The sequence below is a fragment of the Miscanthus floridulus genome, chromosome 15 (assembly GCF_019320115.1).
Source record: "Miscanthus floridulus cultivar M001 chromosome 15, ASM1932011v1, whole genome shotgun sequence".
Lineage (NCBI taxonomy): Eukaryota > Viridiplantae > Streptophyta > Magnoliopsida > Poales > Poaceae > Miscanthus > Miscanthus floridulus.
The window spans coordinates 40,337,167-40,363,294 of NC_089594.1; the positions used below are offsets into that span (position 1 = coordinate 40,337,167).

The window sequence follows — 26,128 nt, forward strand, 5'->3', positions numbered from 1 at the left end:
GTCGGTTCTACGAGTATGTTTTTTTCTTGTGCACTGAGTTATCTGTGTATTATGCATTCCTGGTCGGTTCTATACTTCTATGATTTTTTTTTCTTTGCGCAGTGAGTTATTTGTGTTTTGCACATTCCTTTTGCATGGATTTTTCATGTAGCTGTCGATAAAAGCGTCGGCCGAGTCACACTGAAAGTTTGGTAACCAAGCTGCCAAATGTTTGCCTCGGGAAGCCTGTTTATAAGACCAAATTATTGTTCAAAAAGTTTTCACTGGATTTTTTTTGGCAAGAAAAGTTTGAATTCGAGACGACACAAGTTATCAAAGTAAATAAGCTTCTGTGGTTCGGTCAGGTGACAATCACTACACCAACACATGGACTTCAAAGAATCAAAGGTCTTTATTTTTTTCCCTCATACGACTAGCAATGCGGCAGCTACTGTAGCACCACCACACGTGCGTCGCGTGCGCTCACCTCTCTAATCCGTGGCTAAGTATTTGTCTTTTATAGACTCATTTTGCCTTTTATTTGCTAGTAGATGCTTTCGTATCTACTATAATTAGTCTTCGATGACCTGGACCGTGCAATGTTCAGCTGACTTTGATACAAGTATACAACACACATGTCACGTAAAGATGTGACCCCATCGTACTTGATCCTATGTAGGCCTTGAGAAGATGTACAAAACGAGGAAAAGCACGACCAAAATAAGCTAGTCTAACCTGAAACCTTTGCTAGCGAGAGTATTATTCGTGCCTTTTAGCCTTCTATGTGTATTTTGGTTGGCTAATATAGACTAATTATAATAGGTAACAAGAGCATCTTCTAGTAGCAAATAAACATAAAAAAGAGTCCGTAGAATATACAAACAATTTTTTTAATATAAGCACCACGAGAGAGAGAGAGTGGCTTTATTAGAAAAAGAAATTTGAAACTGGTTTGGTAACTTTACGAGACAAAACAAATTTTCTAAGATTAGAATAGATTTTATGATTTTTTTTAATTGCATACAACTATCTCGTATTCCATAGTTTGAAAGGCTGGCCGATGTGGTCGGAAAGCATCGGCTGAGTCACATTGAAAGTTTGGAAACCATGCTGCCAAAATGTTCGCCTCGGCAAGGCCCAGTTATAAGAGTGCCAAATTGTTTTAAAAAAGTTTTCACTGGATTTATTTTTTGCATGAAAAGTTTGAATACATGACGACACAAGTAATACAACAACAACAACGACAAATTTTTTAAGTCCCAAACAAGTTGAGATAGGCTAGAGTTAAACCCAGTAGAAGCAATCAAGGTTTAGGCACGTAAATAGCTGTTTTCCAAGCACTCTGATCTAAAGCTAAGTCTTTAGGTATATTTCATTCTTTCAAGTCTTCTTTTATTGCCTCTATTCAAGTTAACTTCGGTCTTTCTCTGCCTCTCTTCACGTTACTATCCTGGCTTAGGAGTCCACTACGCACTGGTGCCTTTGGAGGTCTCCGTTGGACATGTCTAAACCATCTCAACCGGTGTTGGACAAGTTTTTCTTCAATTGGTGCTACCCCTAATCTATCATGTATATCATCGTTCCAAACTTGATCCCTTCTTGTATGACCATAAATCCAACGCAACATACGTATTTCCGCGACACTTATCTGTTGAACATGTCATCTTTTCGTAGGCCAACATTCTGCACTATACAACATAGCAGGTCTAATCGCCGTCCTATAAAACTTGCCTTTTTAGCTTCTGTGGTACCCTTTTGTCACATAAGACACCAGATGCTTGGCGCCACTTCATCCACACTGCTTTGATTCTATGGCTAACATCTTCATCAATATCCCCGTCTCTATGTAGCATTGATCCTAAATATCGAAATGTATCCTTCCTAGGCACTACTTGACCTTCCAAACTAATATCTTCCTCCTCCCGAGTAGTAGTGCCGAAGTCACATCTCATATACTCAGTTTTAGTTCTACTTAGTCTAAAACCTTTGGACTCCAAAGTCTTCCGCCATAACTTCAGTTTCTGATTCACTCCTATCCGGCTTTCATCAACTAGCACTACTTCGTCCACGAAAAGCATACACCAAGGGATGTCCTCTTGTATGTCCCTTGTAACCTATTATATCACTAAGGCAAACAGATAAGGGCTCAAAGTTGACCCTTGATGTAGTCATATCCTAATCAAAAAGTCATCCGTGTCTCCATCACTTGTTCGAACACTAGTCACAACATTGTTGTACATGTCCTTAATGAGCCCGACGTACTTCATTGGGACTTTATGTTTGTCCAAAGCCCACCACATAGCATTCCTTGGTATTTTATCATAAGCCTTCTCCAAGTCAATAAAAACCATATGTAGGTCCTTCTTCTTCTCCTTATACCGCTCCATAACTTGTCTTATTAAGAAAATGGCTTCCATGGTTGACCTTCCGAGCATGAAACCAATTTGGTTCATAGAGACCCGCGTTATTGCTCTCAAGTGATGCTCGATAACTCTGTCCCATAGCTTCATAGTATGGCTCATCAACTTAATTCCCCGGTAATTAGTACAACTTTGAATATCCCCTTTATTCTTGTAGATCAGTACCAATATACTTCTTCTCCACTCGTCAGGCATCTTGTTTGATTGAAAAATATGGTTGAACAACTTGGTTAGCCATACTATAGCTATGCCCCTGAGGCATCTCCACACCCCGATTGGGATACCATCCGGTCCCATCGCTGTACCTCCTTTCATCATTTTCAACGCCTCTCTAACCTCAGATTCTTGGATTCTTTGCACAAAACGCATATTGGTGTCATCAAAAGAGTCATCCAACTAAAAGGTTGTGTCCGTATTCTCACCATTGAACAATTTATCAAAATACTCTTGCCATCGATGTCGGATCTCATCCTCCTTCACCAAGAGATGCTCCCTTTCATCCTTAATGCACTTAACTCGGTTGAAGTCCCTTGTCTTTCTCTCACGAATCCTAGCCATCCTATAAATGTCCTTCTCTCCTTCCTTCGTACTCAAATGTTGGTAAAGATCCTCGTATGCTCTACCCTTTGCCACACTTACAGCTCGCTTTGTAGTCTTCTTTGTCACCTTATACTTCTCTATGTTGTCCACACTCCTGTCATGGTACAAGCGTTTATAGCATTCTTTCTTCTCCTTAATAGCCCTTTGGACTTACTCGTTCCACTACCAAGTATCTTTAGCCTCGCCTCCACTTCCATTGGTTACTCCACACACCTCTGAGGCAACCTTTTGAATGTTGGTTGCCATCTTCTCCCACATGTTGTTTATGTCCTCTTCTTTCTTCCAAGAGCCCTCTTTGATAATCCTTTCCCTAAATACCTCTGACGTCTCCCCTTTCAGTTTCCACAACTTTGTTCTTTCAATCTTAGCTTATTTATCCCTATGGGCACGCACCTAAAAATGAAAGTCTGCCACCAAAAGCTTATGTTGAGAAACAACACACTCCCCTGGTATCACCTTGCAACCCAAGTATGCTCGTTTGTCCTTTCTTCTTACAAGGACAAAGTCAATCTGACTAGAGTGTTGTCCGCTATTGAAGGTCATTAGATGAGATTCTCTCTTTCTAAAGAAAGTGTTGGCTATCATCAGGTCAAAAGCTACCGCAAAGTCCAGAACTTCCTCCCCCTCCTGATTCCTACTACCATACCCAAAACCTTCATGGACTGCCTCGAAACCTGCGCTTGTAGTACCTACATGTCTATTAAGATCTCCTCCTATAAAAAGCTTCTCACTACTAGGTACAGCTCTAATCAGGCCATCTAAGTCTTCCCAGAACTGTCTCTTAACACTCTCGTCGAGGCCTACTTGGAGGGCATACGCACTAATTACGTTCAAGACCATATCACCAACGACAAGTTTGATTAAGATAATCCTATCTCCTTGCCTTCTCACTCCCACCACACCATTCTTGAGGCAATCAAAACTCCTACTCCATTTTTATTCGCGACTGTCCCTGTGTACCAAAGCTTGAAACATGTATTGTCCACCTCCTTCGCCTTCTAACCCTTTCATTTAGTCTCTTGAACGCATAATATATTTACACGCCTCCTAGTCGTGGTATCAACTAATTCTCTTAACTTACCTATAAGCGACCCTACATTCCAACTACCTAAACGGATCCTAGTTGGTTCGACTAGCTTCCTTACCCTTCGCACCTGTCGACTCAGATGTGAAGACTCTTGCTCATTTTTCACTACACCCGGGCGTCGATGTAGCGCGCCACTAAGGAAGCGACGACTGATCCTTGCTCACATAACACCATGCCCAGATCGTGACACAGCGCGTCACCAAGGGGGTGCCGACCCAGCCTTTGCCCATTTAACACCATACTCGGGTTCCGATATGGCACGTCGCTAAGAGGGTTACGCCCCAACGGTTTTCTTTCGAATTTCATCTCCTTTAGAATGACTAGATTTAATGTTGGCTCGCCACACCTATCACAACCCTCCTCATTTACCAGGGCTTGGGACCTGCTATGTTGAGACAACATAGGCGCATGTTCGTCGAGCCTATTTGCACCAACCACTGCTGATTTAATCAGCAGCGGATGCATAAATTTGGTGCAAATAGGCTCGGCAAACATGCTAGTGGAGTGGGAGATGAAGTATGGTCACACTTATGGCAATTGGCAGTTCCCGGCAAAATTAAGATCTTTGGTTGGAGGGTGTTGCACGGACTCATACCATGCCGGGGAATTTTTACAAATCGCCACATTGAGAATTCAAGTAGTTGTCCAGCATGTCATGGGGGATGTGGAGATACTAAACACCTCTTGTTTACTTGTAATAGAGCAAAAGATATTTGGTTGAAGCTAGGTGTTTGGCAGGAGATAGAAAGGATTTTGGAAGTAGATAGATCAGGATCGATCTTGGTGGCTGAGTTGATCAATAGATCAAAACCTGTAGAGAAGCTAAATCAAGTTGGGCTGGCCAAACTCATTTTAACAGGTGGGTGGTTCATCTGGTGGGAGTGGAGGAAGTTTGTCCATGGAGAAACTATCCAACATCCAACACGTTCGGCCTTATCTATTGCCACCTTGACGACGAATTATAAGAGAGCTATGAAGAAGTCACCTATTCGGAAAGAAGTGTGGAAGGAACCTCCAGAAGGTAAGCTACTGATCAATGTTTGCAATGTGCGCGTACCACGCACGGTAACAACACGAGTTACATGTGTGTATGTATGTGTGTCTTCATCGTGTTAGTTGATCTCCACCAATAGGCCCAACGGCCTATTGGGCCCTTGCCTCTGCTCTCTGATCGGGGGAGCCCAACCCTAACTGGTTGGTGGGCCCCTGTCGCACAGCACATACAAATAGAGAAGGTGGGGATCGAGCTCGTTTGACGAGGTTCGCCGTGAGCCACCACACCCACCATAGTAATCCTAAACCGATCTAAAGACCGTGCTGCCAGCGACGGGATGTGCCCTGCCACCACCACCGTCGTGCCTGTAGGTTCTCCGTCGGTGCCACTGGACTTCTCTCCACCGCACTAGATGACTCCTACTACACCATGGCACTGGCGTCTACGTTGCTGTGCCGCAAAGAGAAACGTCAAGGAGGCTAATCGGATCTATGGTTACACACAGAGGTACACACATCGATCCTAACATTGGTATCAGAGCAGGTTACCAGTGTGTAACCCTAACCAGGTAAAAGCAAAGAAAAGAGTGACCGGGGTGGCGGACATCACTGTCTACCGGTCATCACCGCCACCGTGCGTGGGGGAAAGAAGCCACACCGTTCGACGGCGCATGGCAAAAGTAAAGAAACGAACAGATCCAGTTCAGATCTAAGGAAAGAAGAAGAGTGGGTTCGGATTTGGCCGAACCCTAACCCTAGATCCCCTTTTTGGGTAAACAAGAGAAAAGAAAAGAAAGGAAATTCAAACGAAAAGAAAAGAACAAAGAAAAGGGGTCGGCACACGAACCCTAACCCCAATCGGTCAAACAAAGCAAAGCAAACAAGATCTAGATCCGATTGGGGAAGAAGAGAAAAAGAAGGGTCGGAACCCTAACCCTAACCCTAACCCTAGTTTCCCATTTGGATGAACTCGAAAAGAAAAGGAAGAAGAACAATCCAAATCACAGAAGGGGAAAAGGGGAAGGTCGGATGCCGAACCCTAAATCCGAAGGGGAAGATCCAAACACTAACCAGTTCAGAAAAGAGGAACAAGACCCAAATCGGAGAAGAATGGGGAAAAAGGAAAAGAATGGATCTACCTCGCCGTGCGTCGGGATGTCCCTTCGCCGGCGAGGGAGAAGAAGAGCTGAGCCGGCCCTTCGCCGACGCAGGAGAAGAAGAGCGAGGCCTAAAGGGGGCCACAACCAGGCTGCTCGATGGCGGCGCGCTCACCCGATGGGGAGCGCGCACGCCGGTGAAGGGGCCGGTGGCGGCGCCATGGTGAAAGGTCCTAATGGCTAGAGGGGGGGTGAATAGCCTAATAAAATTTCTACAACAACACTTAACAAAAGGTTAGACAATTATGAGGCAAAGCAAGTGTTGCGCTAGCCTACTCAAAATGCAAGCCACCTACCACAATTCTAGTTTAGATAGTGTCGATTCACATAATAGCAATGACACTACCCTATGTTAGTGTGCTCTCAAAGTCTAACTAAAGAGCCACACCAACCAACCAAGCAAGCTCTCACAACTAGCTATACTAAAGAGCTTGTCAACTAGTTTGCGATAATGTAAAGAGAGTGATCAAGATAGTTATACCGCCGTGTAGAGGAGTGAACCAATCAATCACAAGGATGAATAACAATGAAGACCAATCACCTCGGAATCAAAGGATGAACACAATGATTTTTATCGAGGTTCACTTGCTTGCCGGCAAGTTAGTCCTCGTTGTGGCAATTCACTCACTTGGAGGTTCATGCGCTAATTGGCTTCACACGCCAAACCCTCAATAGGGTGCCGCACAACCAACACAAGATGAGGATCACACAAGCCACGAGTAATCCACTAGAGTACCTTTTGGCTCTCCACCAGGGAAAGGTCAAGAACCCCTCACAATCACCACGATCGGAGCCAAAGACAATCACCACCCTCTGCTCAACGATCCTCGCTGCTCCAAGCTATCTAGGTGGCAGCAACCACCAAGAGTAACAAGCGAAATCCGCAGCGAAACACGAACACCAAGTGCCTCTAGATGCAATCACTCAAGCAATGCACTTGGATTCTCTCCCAATCTCACTATGATGATGAATCAATGATGGAGATGAGTGGGAGGACTTTGGCTAGGCTCACAAGGTTGCTATGTCAATGAAAATGGCCAAAGATATGAGCCACAGTCGACCATGGGGCTTAAATAGATGCCCCCACGAAATAGAGCCGTTGTACCCCTTCACTGGGCACACTGCGCTCTGACCAGACGCTCCGGTCCATTTGACTGGACCCTGGACACAGCGTCTGGTCCACTGATGGATGCCACGTGTCATCAGCTTCAAACGTTGTTCGTCAGATTTCAATGGCTACGAACCTGACCGGACGCTCCGGCAAAACTGACTGGACGCTGGAGCCTCAGCGTCCGGCCGAGTACAGTAAGGGTCAAAAACCGGTTATCCTAGACCGGACGCATCCGGTCCACCTCGACCGGACACAGTCCAGCGTCCGGTGGTAAACCCTAGCCACTGTACCACCAGTCAGCGTGACCGGACGTAGGTAGTCAGCGTCCGATGCTTTTGGATCCAGCGTCCGGTCACTTGATCGATGCTGGCATCTCCTATGTTTTCACTTCTAACTTCTTCACCCTTGCTCCAATGTGCCAACCACCAAGTGTATCACCTTGTGCACATGTGTTAGCATATTTTCACAAATATTTTCAAGGGTGTTAGCACTCCACTAGATCCTAAATGCATATGCAATGAGTTAGAGCATCTAGTGGCACTTTGATAACCGCATTCCGATACGAGTTTCACCCCTCTTAATAGTACGACTATCAAACCTAAGTGTGATCACACTCTCTAAGTGTCCTGATCACCAAAACAAAATAGCTCCTATGGCTTATACCTTTGCCTTGAGCTTTTTGTTTTTCTCTTTCTTCTTTTCAAGTTTAAGCCCTTGATCATTGCCATGCCATCACCATTGTCATGTTATGATCTTCATTAGCTTCTCTACTTGAAGTGTGCTACCTATCTCATGATCACTTGATAAACTAGGTTAGCACTTAGGGTTTCATCAATTCACCAAAACCAAACTAGAGCTTTCAATCTCCCCCTTTTTGGTAATTGATGACAACCCTTATACAAAGATATGAATTGAAATTCAATTGAATCCATGTTGCTTGCCTAAGCATATTTATCATGTGTAAAAGGATATGGACAAGTTTCATGAACCCTAAATGATAGCAATTGCTCCCCCTACATATGTGCTAAGAATTTGGATTGTAGCTTGCACATATGCTTAGATAAGAAATGTAGGAGTCAATGTCTACCATATGATGCTAAGGTATTAAAAGATGGACCTTTGAAGCGTGATACCAATCGGAGTGCACCAATATACCATCCTTAGCACCATGGTTAGCTCAATATCACTTGGAAACATATTTTTGAAATATACCACTTGTAAAGACTTACTTGGAAATGAGAGTTATCTAGTGATTTCACTTCATCATTCAATCTTACAACTAACATTCATCACACAAGCATGGATGTGTAAATTTAATACTTGTGCCATGCAAGCAAACATATGAAATGCACATTCAAATGCACCATACAAGTTCATGAGCTTGCTTGTGTGCTCAAAAATTTTAGTTGATCCCTTTCCTTTGGTATATCTCTCCCCCTATGTCACATGTTTGTTTCTCTCCTTCTTATCTTTGTTTCTCTCCCCCTTTGCCATCAATGACCACAAAGGTTCTAAATGTAGATAGTATTACTTGTAGGGTCGAGATTATCAATGTCAATCAATGGGGGTGAGGATCATTTTCCCAAATTTGGTACAATCTAGATTATTTGCTAAAGATATTTAACTCGGTTTGATCCAAGGACAAGCTTCTTCACACCTTCAAATAAGGGTTATCTTGTACCATGTTGAGTTAAACACTTATAGTTCATTTTCTAGATTAAACACTAGGTTTACAAGCCCATAAACATGTCATATGCTATCACTAGATCAAGTCAAACATAGAATCAATAGTGATACCATATAGACATAAAAAATCATTTGATTTTCATGAATGAGCCTAATAAGATAGAACCACTTGAGAGGCCCTAATAAGATTGAAAATATGACTAGATGCACTAAACATGTCCTTAACAAGGATTTATGTCATGCCAATCAACTTTTACCTTGGATTGCTCGAAGGAGAGGCATGTCATATGAGTGGGGATGCATCAACACATATTTGAGAAATCCAATATGTTCAACTCATTCCTTAGCTTGCAAAACCTTTTCTCATCCAATGGCTTGGTGAATATATCGGCAAGTTGATCTTCGGTGCCTACACTCTTAATGCAAATGTCCCCTTTTTGTTGGTGATCTCTTATGAAATGGTGGCGGACATCAATGTGCTTTGTTCTTGCATGTTGAACCGGATTGTTTGTCAACTTGATTGCACTCTCATTGTCATATAGCAATGGCACTTTCTTGAACTTGATTCCAAAGTCACTCAAAGTGGCCTTCATCCAAAGTATTTGTGCACAACAACTACTGGTGGATATATATTCAGCTTCGGTGGTTAATAATGCAACACTATTTTGCTTCTTTGATGATCATGAAACAAGTGATCTTCCCAACAATTGACATGTGCCCGATGTGCTCTTCCTTTCAACCTTGCATCCCGCATAATCCGAGTCAGAGTAACCAACTAGCTCAAACTTTGCTCCTTTGGGATACCACAAACCAACATTTGGTGTATGCTTCAAGTACCTCAATATTCTCTTTGTAGCCTTCAAATGACTTTCTCTTGGTGAGGCTTGAAATCTTGCACACATGCATACACTAAACATAACATCTGGCCTTGATGCGGTCACATAGAGTAGGCTTTCAATCATAGATCGATACAACTTTTGATCTACCATATTTTCACTTGTATCACTATCTAAGTTGCCATTGGTTCCCATTGGTGTGCTAATGACTTTGCTATCAATCATGCCAAACTTCTTGACCATGTCCTTGATGTACTTGCCTTGACTCACAAATGTACCATTCTTCAATTGCTTGATTTGAAGACCAAGGAAGTAACTCAATTCTCCAATCATGGACATTTCAAACTCATTAGCCATCATCTTTCCAAACTCATCACAAAATTCTTGATTTGTTGATCCAAATATGATGTCATCTACATAGATTTGCAATACGAATAGATCTTTTCCAATCTTCTTGATGAAGAGAGTGGTGTCAACCTTGTCCATGGTGAACCCTTTAGAGAGGAGGAAGTCCCTCAATCTCTCATACCATGCTCTAGGTGCTTGCTTCAAGCCATACAATGCCTTCTTCAACTTGTATACATGGTTGGGCTTTTTATCATCTTCAAAACCGGGAGGTTGCTCTACATATACTTCTTTATTGATGTAGCCATTGAGAAATACACTCTTAACATCCATTTGATAGAGCTTGATGTTGTGAGCACAAGCATAGGCTAGCAAGATTCTTATAGCTTCCAATCTAGCAACCGGGGCATATATTTCTCCAAAGTCAAGACCTTCAACTTGTGTATATCCTTGTGCTACCAATCTTGCTTTGTTCCTTACTACTATCCCATCTTGATCTTGCTTGTTTCTAAAGACCCATTTGGTTCCAATCACATTGTGTCCCTTTGGTCTTTCTACCATTTCCCATACTTGATTTCTTGTGAAGTTGTTTAGCTCTTCATGCATAGCATTGACCCAATCAACATCTTTCAAAGCTTCATCTATCTTCTTTGGTTCAATGGATGACACAAATGAGAAGTGTTCACAAAATGATGCCAATCTTGATCTTGTTTGTACACCTCTTGAAATATCACCAATGATTGTATCCAAAGGATGATCTCTTGCAATACTTGTTGGTTGGAGCAATGGAACTTGATTGCTTGCACTTGCTAGATCATTGGGTTGAGATGATGTACTAGCCACTTGACCTTGTTCATTGTCATGAGAGTCACTTGCACTAGCTTGATGTGTATCATCTTGCACATATGAGTTAGAGAGCACTTACACTTGATCATCTTCGTCATCATTCACTTGCCTAGGCCTCAATTCACCAACATTCATATTCTTCATGGCATTTAAAAGTTGAATGTCTCTAACATCTTCCAAGTTTTCATCCTCTACTTGTGAACCCTTGGTTTCATCAAATTCAACATCATGAACCTCCTCAAGAATACCACTATCCAAATTCCAAACTCTATATGCTTTGCTTGTAGTGGAATAGCCAAGTAGGAATCCTTCATCACATTTCTTGTCAAACTTGCCCAATCTTGTACCTTTCTTCAAGATATAGCATTTGCAACCAAAGACCCAAAAATATGCAATGTTGGGATTTTTACCATTCAAGAGCTCATATGGTGTCTTCTCTTTGAATCGGTGACAATAGAGGCGGTTGCTACAATAGCAAGCCATGTTGATAGCTTCGGCCCAAAAGGATTGACTCACATTGTACTCACTAAGCATAGACCTTGCCATATCAATGAGTGTTCTATTTTTCCTCTCAACAAGGCTATTTGATTGAGGAGTATACTTGGCCGAGAATTGATGTCTAATTCCAAATTCATCACATAGCTCATCAATTCTAGTGTTCTTAAACTCACTACCATTGTCACTTCTAACTCTCTTGATGGTTGTTTCAAACTCATTGTGAATGCCTTTGACAAATGATTTGAATGTTGCAAATACATCACTTTTGTCCACTAGAAAGAATACCCATGTGTATCTAGTGTAATCATTCACTATCACAAAGCCATATTTATTTCCACCGATACTAGTGTATCGTGTTGGCCCAAACAAGTCCATATGCAATAACTCAAATGCTTTACTAGTGCTCATCATGCTTTTCTTAGGATGGGTGTTTCCAACTTGTTTGCCAGCTTGACAAGAGCTACAAAGCTTATCCTTTTCAAATACAACATCTTTCAAGCCTTTAACTAAGTCATGCTTAACCAATCTATTCAATTGTTTCATTCCAACATGACCAAGCCTTCTATGCCATAACCAACCCATGCTAGACTTAGTGAACAAGCATGTAGACAATCTAGCTTCACTAGCATTGAAATCAACCAAGTATAGATTCTCATATCTAAAGCCTTTGAAGATCAAGTTAGATCCATCTACACTTATGATCTCTACATCATCTATTCCAAATATGCATTTGAATCCAAGATCACACAATTGAGCTACGGATAGCAAATTGAAGTTCAAGCTCTCTACTAGCAACACATTGGATATGCTCATGTCATTGGATATTGCAATCTTACCAAGCCCTTTGACCTTGCCTTTGCCATTATCACCAAATGTGATACTATCATAACCATCATTGCCATTGGTGTTGATTGAGTTGAACATTCTTGCATCACCGGTCATGTGTTGAGTACACCCACTATCAAGAACCCAGTGCTTTCCCCCGGCTTTGTAATTGACCTACAAAAGAAGATCAATTCTTTTTAGGTACCCAAACTTGCTTGGGTCCTTGAAGGTTAGTCACTAGGCTCTTTGGTACCCAAATGGCTTTCTTCTTTGAGCCCATCCATGGTTTACCAATGAACTTAGCCTTTACACCATTTGTACCCTTAGTAAGCATATAGCATGAATCAAGCTTAATAAAGGATACATTAGCATTTTTGTTCTTATTTTTGCGTTCTTGCTCTTTGTGACCCACTTGCTTGCAACTAGTGCAAAACCGACCATTGTTCTTCACAAAACTAGTCTTGTGAGGAGCAAAGGCCGCTTTGCCTTTCTTGGGGGTATAGCCCAATCCCTCTTTGTAAAGAGAAGCTCTTTGGCTACCCAAGCACATAAGCAAGCGATCCTCACCACCATAAGCCTTAGCTAGGTTGTGAGTGAGCTTAGTGACCTCCTTCTTGAGGTTCTCATTCTCAACCACTAGTAAGGCATCACAAGTGAGACCATCACTACTAGATGAGGTAGAAGTGGAAGTGCTATAAGAAGGGTTAGAAGGAGCAACAATGATAGGCATAGATAGTGATTCATCAATTATTTCACAAGTTAAACCTACATTGCAAGTTTTAACATGCTTCTTTTTATTTTGCTCATTAAGCAAAGAGGAATGAGCCTTTTCAAGCTTTTTGTGAGCTTTGCCAAGCTTCTCATTGGCTTCCTCTAGCCTCCCATGAGATGCATTGAGCTCATCAAAGGCTTGCTTAAGGGCTTTTAGTTCCTTACGCACGCTTTTGCATTCCCTTCTCTTGATATCAAAGTGTTCTCTAGCATCTTCTAGCATGTCAAATAATTCATCCTTAGTAGGTTCATCATCATCACTATCACTATCATTTTTATTTTCATGTTCATTATCATCAATATGTTCTTCATCATCACAAGATTATACCTTAGTGGCCTTAGCCATGAAGCATGATGAAGATTCGAAGAGAGAAGGCTTCTCATTAATGGCAATGCTTGCAAGAACCTTCTTCTTGGTGGTCTTGTGATCATCACTATTATCATCATCATCACTTGAGGAAGCATCACTATCCCAAGTGACTACATATGAACCACCCTTCTTCTTAAAGGCCATCTTGTCCTTCTTCTCTTTCTTTTCCTTCTTGTCCTTCTTCTTGTTCTTCTTGTTGTCATCATCATTATCACTATTGTAAGGGCATTGAGCAACAAGATGATCTTTGCTTCCACACTTGAAGCACCTTCTTGACTCTTCTTTGTTCTTGAATGAAGACTTCTTTCTTCTAGCACGGTAACCCTTCTTCACCATGAACTTGCCAAATCTCTTAACAAATAGAGCCATCCTTTCATCATCATCATCATCCCAAGATTCATCTTCTTCACTTGATGTTTCTTGCTTTGCTTTGCCCTTGGATGATGTGGCTTTGAATGCCACACTCTTCTTCTTGTCATCTTTCTTGTCATCTTTCTTCTCCCTCTTTTCTTCCTTCTTATCATCATCTCTATAAGCATCATCGGTCATGATATCTCCCAAGATTTGGTTTGGTGTCATTGTGTTCAAACCGTTACTCACTAGTAAGGTGACCAACATGCCAAATCTTGCGGGCAAACATCTCAAGAACTTATTGGAGAACTCCTTGTCCTCTATCTTCTCACCAAGTGCCTTGAGATCATTTACAATCACTTCCATCCGATGGAACATGTCCGGCACACTTTCATCTTCCTTCATCTTGAAACTAGCAAATTTATCCTTGAGAATGTATGCCTTTGCACCTTTGATTTCCTTGGTGCCCTCAAATGATTCTTCCAATTTCTTCCATGCCTCATGAGCTCTTTCAATGTTCTTGATTTGCTCAAATGTTCTTTCATCCAAAGCATCATGGATGGCACTAAGAGCAATGTCATTGTTTTGGAGTAGCAATTCTTCGGCGGCGGTGGGAGTTTCTTCATCTTCAATTTCAATTTTTGTTTCTACCACCTTCCATATCTTCCTATTGATTGACTTGATATATGTTGTCATCTTAGCCTTCCAATAGGGATAATTTGAGCCATCAAATTGGGGTGGCTTCTTGGTGTTGTTGATTTGAGCCATTTCTACACCGAATGTTGTTAAGCCTCAAATCACGGTGACCTCGGCTCTGATACCACTTGAAAGGTCCTAATGGCTAGAGGCACTTAACAAAAGGTTAGACAATTATGAGGCAAAGCAGGTGTTGCGCTAGCCTACTCAAAATGCAAGCCACCTACCACAATTCTAGTTTAGATAGTGTCGATTCACACAACAACAATGACACTACCCTATGTTAGTGTGCTCTCAAAGTCTAACAAAAAGCCACACCAACCAAGCAAGCAAGCTCTCACAACTAGCTATACTAAAGAGCTTGTCAACTAGTTTGCGATAATGTAAAGAGAGTGATCAAGATAGTTATACCGCCATGTAGAGGAGTGAACCAATCAATCACAAGGATGAATAATAATGAAGACCAAACACCTCAGAATCAAAGGATGAACACAATGATTTTTACCGAGGTTCACTTGCTTGCCGGCAATCTAGTCCTTGTTGTGGCGATTCACTCACTTGGAGGTTCACGCGCTAATTGGCTTCACACGCCAAACCCTCAATAGGGTGCCGCACAACTAACACAAGATGAGGATCACACAAGCCACGAGCAATCCACTAGAGTACCTTTTGGCTCTCCGCCAGGGAAAGATCAAGAACCCCTCACAATCACCACGATCGGAGCCGGAGACAATCACCATCCTCCACTCAATGATCCTCGCTGCTCCAAGCTGTCTAGGTGGCAGCAACCACCAAGAGTAACAAGCGAAATCCGTAGCGAAACACGAACACCAAGTGCCTCTAGATGCAATCACTCAAGCAATGCACTTGGATTCTCTCCCAATCTCACTATGATGATGAATCAATGATGGAGATGAGTGGGAGGACTTTGGCTAGGCTCACAAGGTTGCTATGTCAATGAAAATGGCCAAAGATATGAGCCACAGCCGGCCATGGGGCTTAAATAGACACTCCCACGAAATAGAGCCGTTGTACCCATTCACTAGGCACACTGCGCTCTGACCGGACGCTCCGGTCCAATTGACCGGACCCTAGACACAGCGTCCGATCCACTGATGGACGCCACGCGTCATCAGCTTCAAACGTTGTTCGTCAGATTTCAATGGCTACGAACCTGACCAGACGCTCTGGCAAAACTAACCGAACGCTGGAGCCTCAGCGTCTGGTCGAGTACAGTAAGGGTCAAAAATCGGTTATCCTGGACCAGACGCGTCCGGTCCACCTCGACCGGACACAGTCTAGCATCTGGTGGTAAACCATAGCCACTGTACCGCCAGTCAGCGTGACCGGACGTAGGCAGTCAGCGTCCGGTCACTTGACCGACACTGGCATCTCCTCTGTTTTCACTTCTAACTTCTTCACCCTTGCTCCAATGTGCCAACCACCAAGTGTATCACCTTGTGCACATGTGTTAGCATATTTTCACAAATATTTTCAAGGGTGTTAGCACTCCACTAGATCCTAAATGCATATGCAATGAGTTAGAGTATCTAGTGGCACTTTGATAACCGCATTCCGATATGAGTTTCACCCCTCTTAATAGTACGGCTATCAAACCTAAGTGTGATCACACTCTCTAAGTGTCTTGATCACCAAAACAAAATAGCTCCTATGGCTTATACCTTTGCCTTGAGCTTTTTGTTTTTCTCTTTCTTCTTTTCAAGTTTAAGCCCTTGATCATTGCCATGCCATCACCATTGTCATGTTATGATCTTCATTAGCTTCTTTACTTGAAGTGTGCTACCTATCTCATGATCACTTGATAAACTAGGTTAGCACTTAGGGTTTCATCAATTCACCAAAACCAAACTAGAGCTTTCACATGGATGCTCGCTCGCTCGCTGCTTGCTCGGTTGCGCTCGCCTCGCTGCTGTGTGAGGTAGAGAGAGGAGAGAGCGGCGAAGAAGAGAGAGAAGCAGACGGAAAGAATGACCTAGGGTTTTTGAGGAACGCGGCGTCGGCGGGTTTTTATACCGAGCGAAACACGCAGACAGCCGTCCAATCAGATCCAACGGCGCCAGATGCATGGGCCGACTCGCAGCATAGGCGGGAGCGCGCGGCAGCGCCACTTTGCCGGCCCAGGCCTAGGTTGCGGCCTGGATGCGGCCTGCGCGGGCGCGGTGAGCTGGGCTAAGCTGGCTTTTGCCGGTTTTGGGCCGACAGAGGCAGATTGAGCCCAAGATCAAAGAAAAGTGAGAATTTGAATCAGTTTTGTTTTTTCATTTTCCAGTAAAGATTTTATTTTCTGGAAAATGAATAAATGACTCAAAAGGAAAATAGAAAAAGTAATTTTTCCTTGTGGGTAAAATTCAAGAAATTGAGCATACATTTTCCGCTGCTAAAGAAAAAGTATATTCTCCAGTGATTTTGAACCGACATGATATTTAACTGGAGAAAAGAAAAGTTTTTCCAGTAAATGTTTATTTCCTGGAAATTGATTAATGGATTAAAGGAAATAGAAAATACAATTTTTCCCTGTGGGTAAAATTCAAGAAAAGGAGAAGTTTTTCCATAGCTAGAGAAATTGTTTATTCTCCGGTTAATTTGTACCAACATGGTATTTAATTGGAGAAAAAGAGATTTTTCCGCTGCTAAAGAAAATGTTGATTCTCTAGTTATTTTGAATCAATATGGTATTTAATTAGAGAAAAAGAGTTTAGATATGATTATGATGTTGTTGTTTTCTGACCAACGTTGTTAATAACAATATCGTAATGTTAATGATTTATGCATTAATTCTACTTCTGCCCAATGGTGATGTAGAATTAGTGTATAAGAACAGATGTTAATTTTATTGATTTATGCATTAATTCTACTTCTGCCCAACGGTGATGTAGAATTAGTGTGTAAGAACAGTTGTGAAAGTTAAAGATTTATGCATTAATTCTATTTCTACCCAACGGTGATGTAGAATTAGTGTATAAGAATAATTGTATGTTTTTATTTTGACCAACGTTGGAATCAAGGCATGCAAATGGTGTTATTTTTATGTTAAGAAAAGTTTTGACCTAGTTTTCATCTTGTCTAAGGTGGACTGGGTAGTCACCTCACCATGTTCCACTGAGATTGTGGCACCGGTGAGAGAGACAAAAAGAGAATGATGCCACTTGGGCAACTAAAGAAAGGGATTTTGAATCCCAAAAGATATCCTATGGCTTTTGAGCATAGAAAGTGGGTCACTGCCAACAAGAAATGTTTAGCTATGATAAAGAACATGGTTGAACCTGCAATTGTGGGCTCAATCCTAGAATGTGACACGGTCACCGAGTACCTCGATAGAATAAAGAGTCAGTTCACTGACACTTGAAAGACATATGCTACTTAGCTGATAAAGCAGCTGGTGACAGAGTGTTACTCTGGAAATGGTGGCATAAGAGAGCTCACGATGCGTTGTCAAAATTATGGCACTATCGTTCAGGCCATATTTCGAGGGGGAAAATGGAAAGACAAGTTAAGAATGATATTCTTCCTCCATTAGAGCTCTCAGTTTTAGAACAATGTAGAGAATGCATAAAAGGAAAGTATGTAAAAAGAATTAAGAAAAGATGACAAACGAAGCGTAGGAATTCTATAGATTATTCACACAGACATCTGTGGTTAGTTTCCTGTAAAGAGTGTGGATGGTAATGATTCGTTCATAACATTCATAGATGATTACTCCCATTATGGCTATATTTATCTAATCAAAGAAAGAACAGAAGCATTAGATAAATTTAAGATATTAAAGATTAAGATAGTCAGGTCTGACCGTGGGGGAGTACTACGGTCGGCATATCCTAAAAGAATGACATAGTAGCCCAGTATTCTATACCGGATGAACCTCAACAGAATAGAGTAGCTAAAAGAATCAATCGTACCCTGATGGATATGGTGGGTAGTATGATAAGTTACTCCACCTTACAGTTGAGCCTATGGATGGAGGTGTTAAAAACCCCATTCATATTCTTAAAAGAGTACCAAGTAAGTCGGTGCCCAAAACACCGTATGAGTTGTGGACAAAAAGAGTGCTCTCACTAAACCACTTGCGTATGTGTGGGGGAGCCCTGCTAAGGCTAAAGTATTTAACCCAAACATTGGGAAGTTATATCCCAAAATAGTAAGTTGCCATTTGTTTGGCTACATAGAAAGTCAAAAGTTTTTCGTTTCTACTATCCAGAGAGACATACAAAGTTTGTGGAAACGAGACACGCTGTTTTCCTAGAGGATGAAAAGATGAGGGGGAGCATGGTAGCTCGAGAAATTGTCCTTAAAGTGAAGCGGGTGTATGCGCCCACTCTAATGATTCATGAGCCATTTTTCTCACTACCTGCTGTAGCTGCACCGACAGTGCTAGATACTGTGGTGCCAGCACCTGTTGTTATCCCATCTAGGGCAACAATGAATGACGATGAGGAACCTGCTCTTCAGGATTCTATAGAACCTATTGCCACATATAAGGGGGAGCAACAACAGCCTCAAACAGTAGATGTGCCAAATGTGGAGGCCCCTAGAAGGTCTCAAAGAGTTAGAAAATCAGCTATTTCTGCTGATTATGAAGTGTATAACACTAAGAAATTTGACATGGAGGATGATCCCACCTCATTTGAAGAAGCCATGAGAAGTGACCATTCATCAAAGTGGCTTGAGGCCATGGAAGATGAAATGAAATCGATGAATGCCAATAAAGTTTAGGATTTGGAAATAATTCCTAAAGGAGCCAAAACAGTAGGCTGTAAATGGGTCTACAGAACAAAACTTGACTCTCAAGGGAATATAGAGAGATATAAAGCGAGACTTGTGGCAAAAGGCTTTATGCAAAGAGAAAGAATTGATTACAATGAGACCTTTTCTCCAGTCTCATGTAAAGTTTCCTTCAGAATCATAATGGCATTAGTGGCACATTACGATTTAGAATTACATCAGATGGATGTAAAGACGACATTTCTCAACGGAGACTTGGAGGAAAATGTTTACATAGCACAACCAAAAGGTTTTGTCATGGAAGGAAAAGAACGAATGGGATGCCGCCTAAAGAAATCCATTTATGGATTAAAGCAAGCTTCAAGACAGTGGTACTTGAAGTTTGATCAGTCAATAAAGAATTTTGGGTTTTAAAAGAGAATGTAGAGGACAATTGTGTCTATGCAAAGTTTAAGAATGGGAAGTTTATCTTCCTTGTCCTGTATGTGGATGATATCTTACTTGCTAGTAGTGATGTCAGTCTACTACAGGAGACAAAGAAGTTTTGTCCTCAAAACTTGATATGAAAGATCTTGACGAAGCCTCGTTTGTTCTAGGGATCGAGATTCACCGAGATAGAAGAAAAAGGGTATAATGACTGTCACAAAAGGCATACATAGAAAAGATCTTAAAGAAATTCAGTATGCACAAATGTAGTCCCTCACCTGCTCCTATAGTCAAGGGCGACAGATATGGGGATTTTCAATGCCCCAGGAACCAATATGAGCTCAATTGATAAAGTGAAAGTGGTTCCATATGCTTCAGCTGTCGGAAGCTTGCAACATGCTCAAGTATGTACGCGCCCTGACTTGGCATTTGTTACCGGGTTTTACTTGGCAGATTCCAGAGCAATTCTGGAATAGAACACTAAAATTAGTAAAGAAAGTCTTGCATTATTTGCAAGGAACGAAAGGCCTCATGATGACATATGGAAGATCTGATTCACTCCACATGGTGGGATATTCAGATTCTGATTATGTGAGAATGAATGCATATCCAGACGTGGATTTTCTATCATCTCGCAAAGGGGAGCTATTTCATGGAAAAGCTCAAAGCAAACTGTCACTACATCGTCCACAATGTATGACAGTTTATAGCGTGTTATGAGGCAACGGGCAGGCGAACTTACTAAAGAAGTTTATACCTAGTTTGAAGGTGGTTGACGACATCTATAGACCACTTAAAGTCATACTGTGATTATAATCTGGCAGTATAGTATGCTCACAACATAAGTCAAGTGGTGCTGCCAATCACGTTGACATAGAGTATTATGTTGTGAAAGATAAAGTCCAGGATCAAGTCATAAGTCTTGAGCATATAAGTACAGAAAGGATGCTCGCGGATCCGCTTACAAAAGGCTTATCACCCAACATGTTCAGAGAACATGGTGTTCAGAGAACATGTAGCTAGCATGGGTTTAAGGGAAAGCCTAAAATTCCTGGACAAAAAAAGGCCCAAAGATAAGTATCTATTTCAGAACAGAGTAGTGAGTTGTAGTTGTTAAGTCTATCGGCAATGGACCATGACGATGAGACATGCTCTATGAGCTAATCTGTAATGGAATGAACAAAAGTAAATGATATGAAATTGAAAGATGGAATGAGATCAAGGGGGAGAATGTTAGTTGATCTCCACCAATAGGCCCAACGACCTATTGGGCCCTTGCCTCTGCTCCCTAATCGGGGGAGCCCAACCCTAACTGGTTGGTGAGCCCCTGTCACACAACACATACAAATAGAGAAGGTGGGGATCGGGGCTCGTTTGATGAGGTTCGCCGTGAGCCGCCACACCCACCTACAGTAACCCTAAACCGATCTAAAGACCGTGCTGCCAGCGATGGGATGTGCCCCGCCACCACCATCGTCGCGCCTGCAGGTTCTCCGTCGGCGCCACTAGACTTCTCTCCACCACGCTGGACGACTCCTACTACACCACGGCACCGGCGTCTACGTTGCTGTGCCGCAAAGAGAAACGTCAAGGAGGCTAACCAGATCTATGGTTACACACAGAGGTATACACATTGATCCTAACACATCGGGCACAGCTACTGATCAATGTTGATGTAAGTTTCAGACCAGTGAATGGAAGTGGAAGCACCGATTCTGTAATCAGAGATTCTAGTGGCTCATTCATAGCAGCTTCACACTCTTATTTTGAGCATGTGGTTGATGCTCCATCGGCTGAGGTAATGGCAGTAAAAGATGGTTTGCTATTGGTATAGCACATTGGGTGCAACGGAATTATAATCCAATCAGATTGTTTGGAAGTGGTTGAAACAATGCAACAAGGGTTTTTTTTGGCGGCAGCTGGGGCACCTATATACAACGAATGTAATCATCTTTGGCAGGAGTTCCAGTCCATCTCTATTGAACATTGTGACCGGGAATCAAACCAGGTGGCGCATGTACTAGGGAAGCTATTTCTTTGAAACTCTCTTGTATTTGGGTCGATGAACCCCCTAGTTTCATTTTAGAGAGTTTGGTAAATGTTGTAACCATGTTTGCAAATCAATAAATTGCGCCACATGGCATTCCCTAAAAAAAAGTAAATAAGCTTATGTGGTTCGATCAGGTGGTCTTCAAAGAATCAAATGCCTTTTCCCCCTCAAACGCGTGCTCTTCATGGTTTTCGCATCTTGCAAGCAAACAAAGCATCAACTAAATTATATGTCAACAAAAGCCATGTGATGTTACAATTTCCTTGTTATACAGATAAAGGTTGTACCTTTGTCTTTAGCAGTGAATTCTCTTATCAGTGAGATCTTTAAAATTGGGAAACAGAAGCTAGGTAAATAAATAAACATTCCTATGCAAGTAGTAAAGTAAATAAACTTTATGTGATGTCAAAACTCAAAATCGCTTTTGATTACATACTTAAAACCTAGAAAACCTATAAAAAGCATAAGCTAGATACCTTTGAGGCCTTCAGAGCGTAAAGAGGCTTGAGCGGCTAAGCGCTTACCTTAGGTCCTCAGCTTGGAGGAGCAATCTCTGTGGATGTTGCTAAACCATGGTGTCCCTGTGGTGGCAGAGCTTGTGATATGGAGACATGACCAGCACCGAGTTATATGGTCGCTGTAGTAGTGAAGGTGGTTTTTTTTGCCCTTATAAGGACATATGCCCCTACGCTCTGTGCCGTTGGATTCGCATTGAGGATGTGTGCACTGGAGGACCTCCTCTAGTGCACACATCTCTAGTGCACACATCCTCAATGCGAATCCAACGGCACAGTGCGTAGGAGCATATGCCCTTAAAGGCATCTAGACATCATAATTTCATTGTGCATGTTAGTTGCTGTTCCTATTCTCACTCCATCCATGTCTTGTGCAAGAAGGAACATGTACAGAAGTTCATTGATTGCCATGTCAAGGATGTGGCAAAGTTTGAAGCTAGCGGGATGAGTTGATCAAAGTCCACAACGAGAATAAGATGAGGCTCAAGAAAGAGTACACACTACTAGAAACAGGGCCTTTGTCGAGTGCAAACTGCTTTGCCGAGTGTCAAAAATTGGGCACTCGGCAAAGAATTACACTCGGCAAAGAGTTCTTTGCCGAGTGTCGGGCACTCAGCAGACAGTCGGCAAAAGCGCGGCACTCGGCATAGGCTGCCCCGTGTAACGGTGTTTGGCCATGTCCTTCTTTGCCGACTATCTACTGTTAGGCACTCGGCAAAGATTTTTTTTGAAAATACTTTGCCGAGTGCCCCTGACACGACGCTCGGCAAAGATTCAATATTTTTTTTGAAATATCTTTGCCAGTGCCCCTGTGAAGGCACTCGGCAAAGAGGAAATTTCCAAAAAAAAAAAATCAAAAATTCTCTTTGCCGAGCGCCTTATTCTTAGCACTCGGCAAAGACCCCCTTTGCCGAGTGTCATGCCTCGGCGCTCGGTAAAGTTTTTTTTTGTTTTTAGCCTCCAAATTTTTTGTGCAGCCCTTTTAAAGTACCAGGAACTCCTCGTTAGAATTTGGGGATTTTTTGTGGCTTTTTGATATATTTAGTTACTTTATTTTGTTTACTTGAATTTTTTTGAAAAATATAAATTTGAATTGCACGTGGTACGAATAATGGAATTTAATGATTCAAAAAATGATAGTCATGTTACTGAGTGTAGTGTGAGGCTGTATCCAGGAACAGACCCAAAATTCCGGACATCTTGTTCACAAAACATGACCGTGAACTTGCGTGCGAAGTGTTTTTAAATTCTATAAAAAGCAAACGAAGTCCAAAAATCATGAAACTTGTTGAGAGGTCGTGATATGGTATGTGGAGGCTATGATAAAAATTTTAGAAGATTTCGTGCACGTTGTCCTGGTTTGTAAGCATCGTACGTGACAACGTGCACGAAATCTTCTAAAATTTTTATCATAGCCTCCACATACCATATCACGACCTCTTAACAAGTTTCATGATTTTTGGACTTCGTTTGCTTTGTAGAGATGTCTAAGCATCGTATGTGACAACGTGCATGAAATTTTTGAAATTTTTATCATAGCCTCCACATACAATATCACGACCTCTCAATAAGTTTCATGATTTTTGGACTTCGTTTGCTTTTTATAGAATTTTAAAACACTTCGCACGCAAGGTCCGTTCCTGGAAACGGCCTCACACTACATTCAGTAACATGACTATCATTTTTTGAATCATTAAATTCTATTATTCGTACCACATGCAGTTCAAATTTATATTTTTCGAAAAAATTCAAGGAAACAAAATAAAGTAACTAAATATATCAAAAAGCTACAAAAATCCCCAAATTCTAACGAGGAGTTCCTGGTACTTTAAAAGGGCTGCACAAAAAATTTGGAGGCCAAAAACAAAAAAAAAACTTTGCCGAGCGCCGGGCGTGGCACTCGACAAAGGGGGGCTTTGCCGAGTGCCAAGAATAAGGCGCTCGGCAAAGAGGATTTTGATTTTTTTTAGAAATTTCCTCTTTGTCGAGTGCCTTCACAGGGGCACTCAGCAAAGGTATTTCAAGAAAAAATTTTAATTCCTATCTCTGCCGAGTGCTGAATCAGTGGGCACTCGGCAAAGACATTTCAAAAAAAATATTGAATCTTTGTCGAGCGCCATGTCAGAGGCACTCGGCAAAGTATTTTCCAAAAAAAAAACTTTGCCGAGTGCCAGATCTGGGACACTTGGCAAAGAATTTTTTTAAAAAAAAACCTTCTTCGTCGAGTGCTAGGCCAGGTGACACTCGGCAAAGAGGCGGTTAAAAAAATAAAAAAAAACATTTTGCCGAGTGCTAGATCGGGGGCACTCGGCAAAGGGGGGATTTAACCCTACCGGCTAGGTCGGCCCACACACCCCGCACACACGCAAACACGCACGCGCCATAGCTCGTGCCCGCGCCCACGCCCACGCCCCCCGTCCGCCCGCTCCACCACCGCCCACGCCGCCCGCGCGCCCGCGCGCCCGCGCCGCCCGCGCCACCACGACGCCAGGCCGCCCGCGACGGCGCCGCCACCGCCTGTGCCCGCACAACCCGCGCGCTCACACCGCCCGTCGCCCGCGCGCCCACGCCGCCACCACCCACGCCGCCCGCTCGCCCACGCCACCGCAACGCTAGGCCACCCGTGCGCCCATGAGCCACCGGGCCACCGCCGCCGCCGCCCTTCCCCGCGCCGGCGCCTGCCCCCGCCCCCGCCAGCCCCTGCCCCCACCCCCGCGTGTGTCCTAGCGTGGCCAGCTCACCCATGCCGGCCCGCCAACGCCAGCGAGTGGAGGAGGGGAGGAGGAGGAGGGGGAGGAGGGGGGGAGGAGGAGGAGGAGGAGGAGGAGTAGGTGCCGGCCCTACCCCTGGCCATGCACCGTGGACCGCCCGCCCCGACGCCACCAGTGCCCGACCCCGTTCCTAACTCCGGCGACCTTGACCCCGACGTCGCCCGCCCCTACCCCCGGCGCCCGTCAGGTATGTCCTCTCTCTTGTTGTTGTCGTGGTAGTGATAGTTGTAGTAGTAGTCTAGTGGTAGTAGTAGTATTAGAAGTAGTGGTAGTAGTAGTAGCAATAGTGGAAGTAGTAGTAGAAGTAGTGGTACTACTTGGATATATTCTTCTGCATGGATTGATATCCAAACTACATGGCTACTCTTGAGACATATGTGCTTGTCGGCCATCGTGCCGTTGTTTTTTGCAGGTTTTGGAAACCTCGCCGTGCAGGGGAGGTTCTGCCGAATTTTTTTTAAATGATAGTTTTTTGTTCCATTTTTATAGAGAAGAGCCCGTCGGAGCCGAGTCGGAGTTCCTATCGCCGTGCCAGTCTGCCTGCACCGCGTCGCCTCGCTACTGCACCGACCCACCACGGCCCCGCTAGCCTGACTCCACCACCACCCTAGGTATAACCCCTCTTTCTATATCATGGTCGTAGATCGCGTAACCCAGTTAGGCATCTCCCGTTCGAAAGAGATACGGTTGGAGGTATGCAGATCTTTGCATATCTATGACCGTATCTGTTTTGGATTGTCCACGTTTTTTGGACAGCCCATGGATGCGTAGATGGGTTAGTTTTCATGGTCTACTCCGGTCCGAGATAGAGTTTTGGCATCACCTCCCTATTGTTCTCTGGATACACACTCTTCTTTGGCAGGACGTGTATCTAGAGAACAGCGGGGAGGTGCTATCGAAATTCTATCTCGGATAGGAGTAGAGCATGGAAACTAACCTCATCTACGCATCCACGGGTGGGATTAGGACCTATCCTCACCTATTAGACATTAGGAACACCATGTAGATGCAATTGATGGTTACATTACTCACTGATACATATGTTAGAGGATGGA

General features: G+C 43.0%; 1 protein-coding gene across 1 annotated transcript; it reads right to left on the reverse strand.

Annotated features, from left to right (window-relative positions):
• Positions 1 to 175: 175 nt before the first annotated feature.
• LOC136507392 (glycine-rich cell wall structural protein 1-like) lies at positions 176 to 25,047 on the reverse strand. The gene is made up of 2 exons (XM_066502129.1): positions 24,666 to 25,047; positions 176 to 225 (listed from the first exon to the last, which is right to left on the reverse strand). Exons 1-2 carry the CDS (start codon positions 25,045 to 25,047, stop codon positions 176 to 178), a joined length of 432 nt encoding a protein of 143 aa, XP_066358226.1.
• Between the last annotated feature and the right edge of the window lie 1,081 nt (positions 25,048 to 26,128).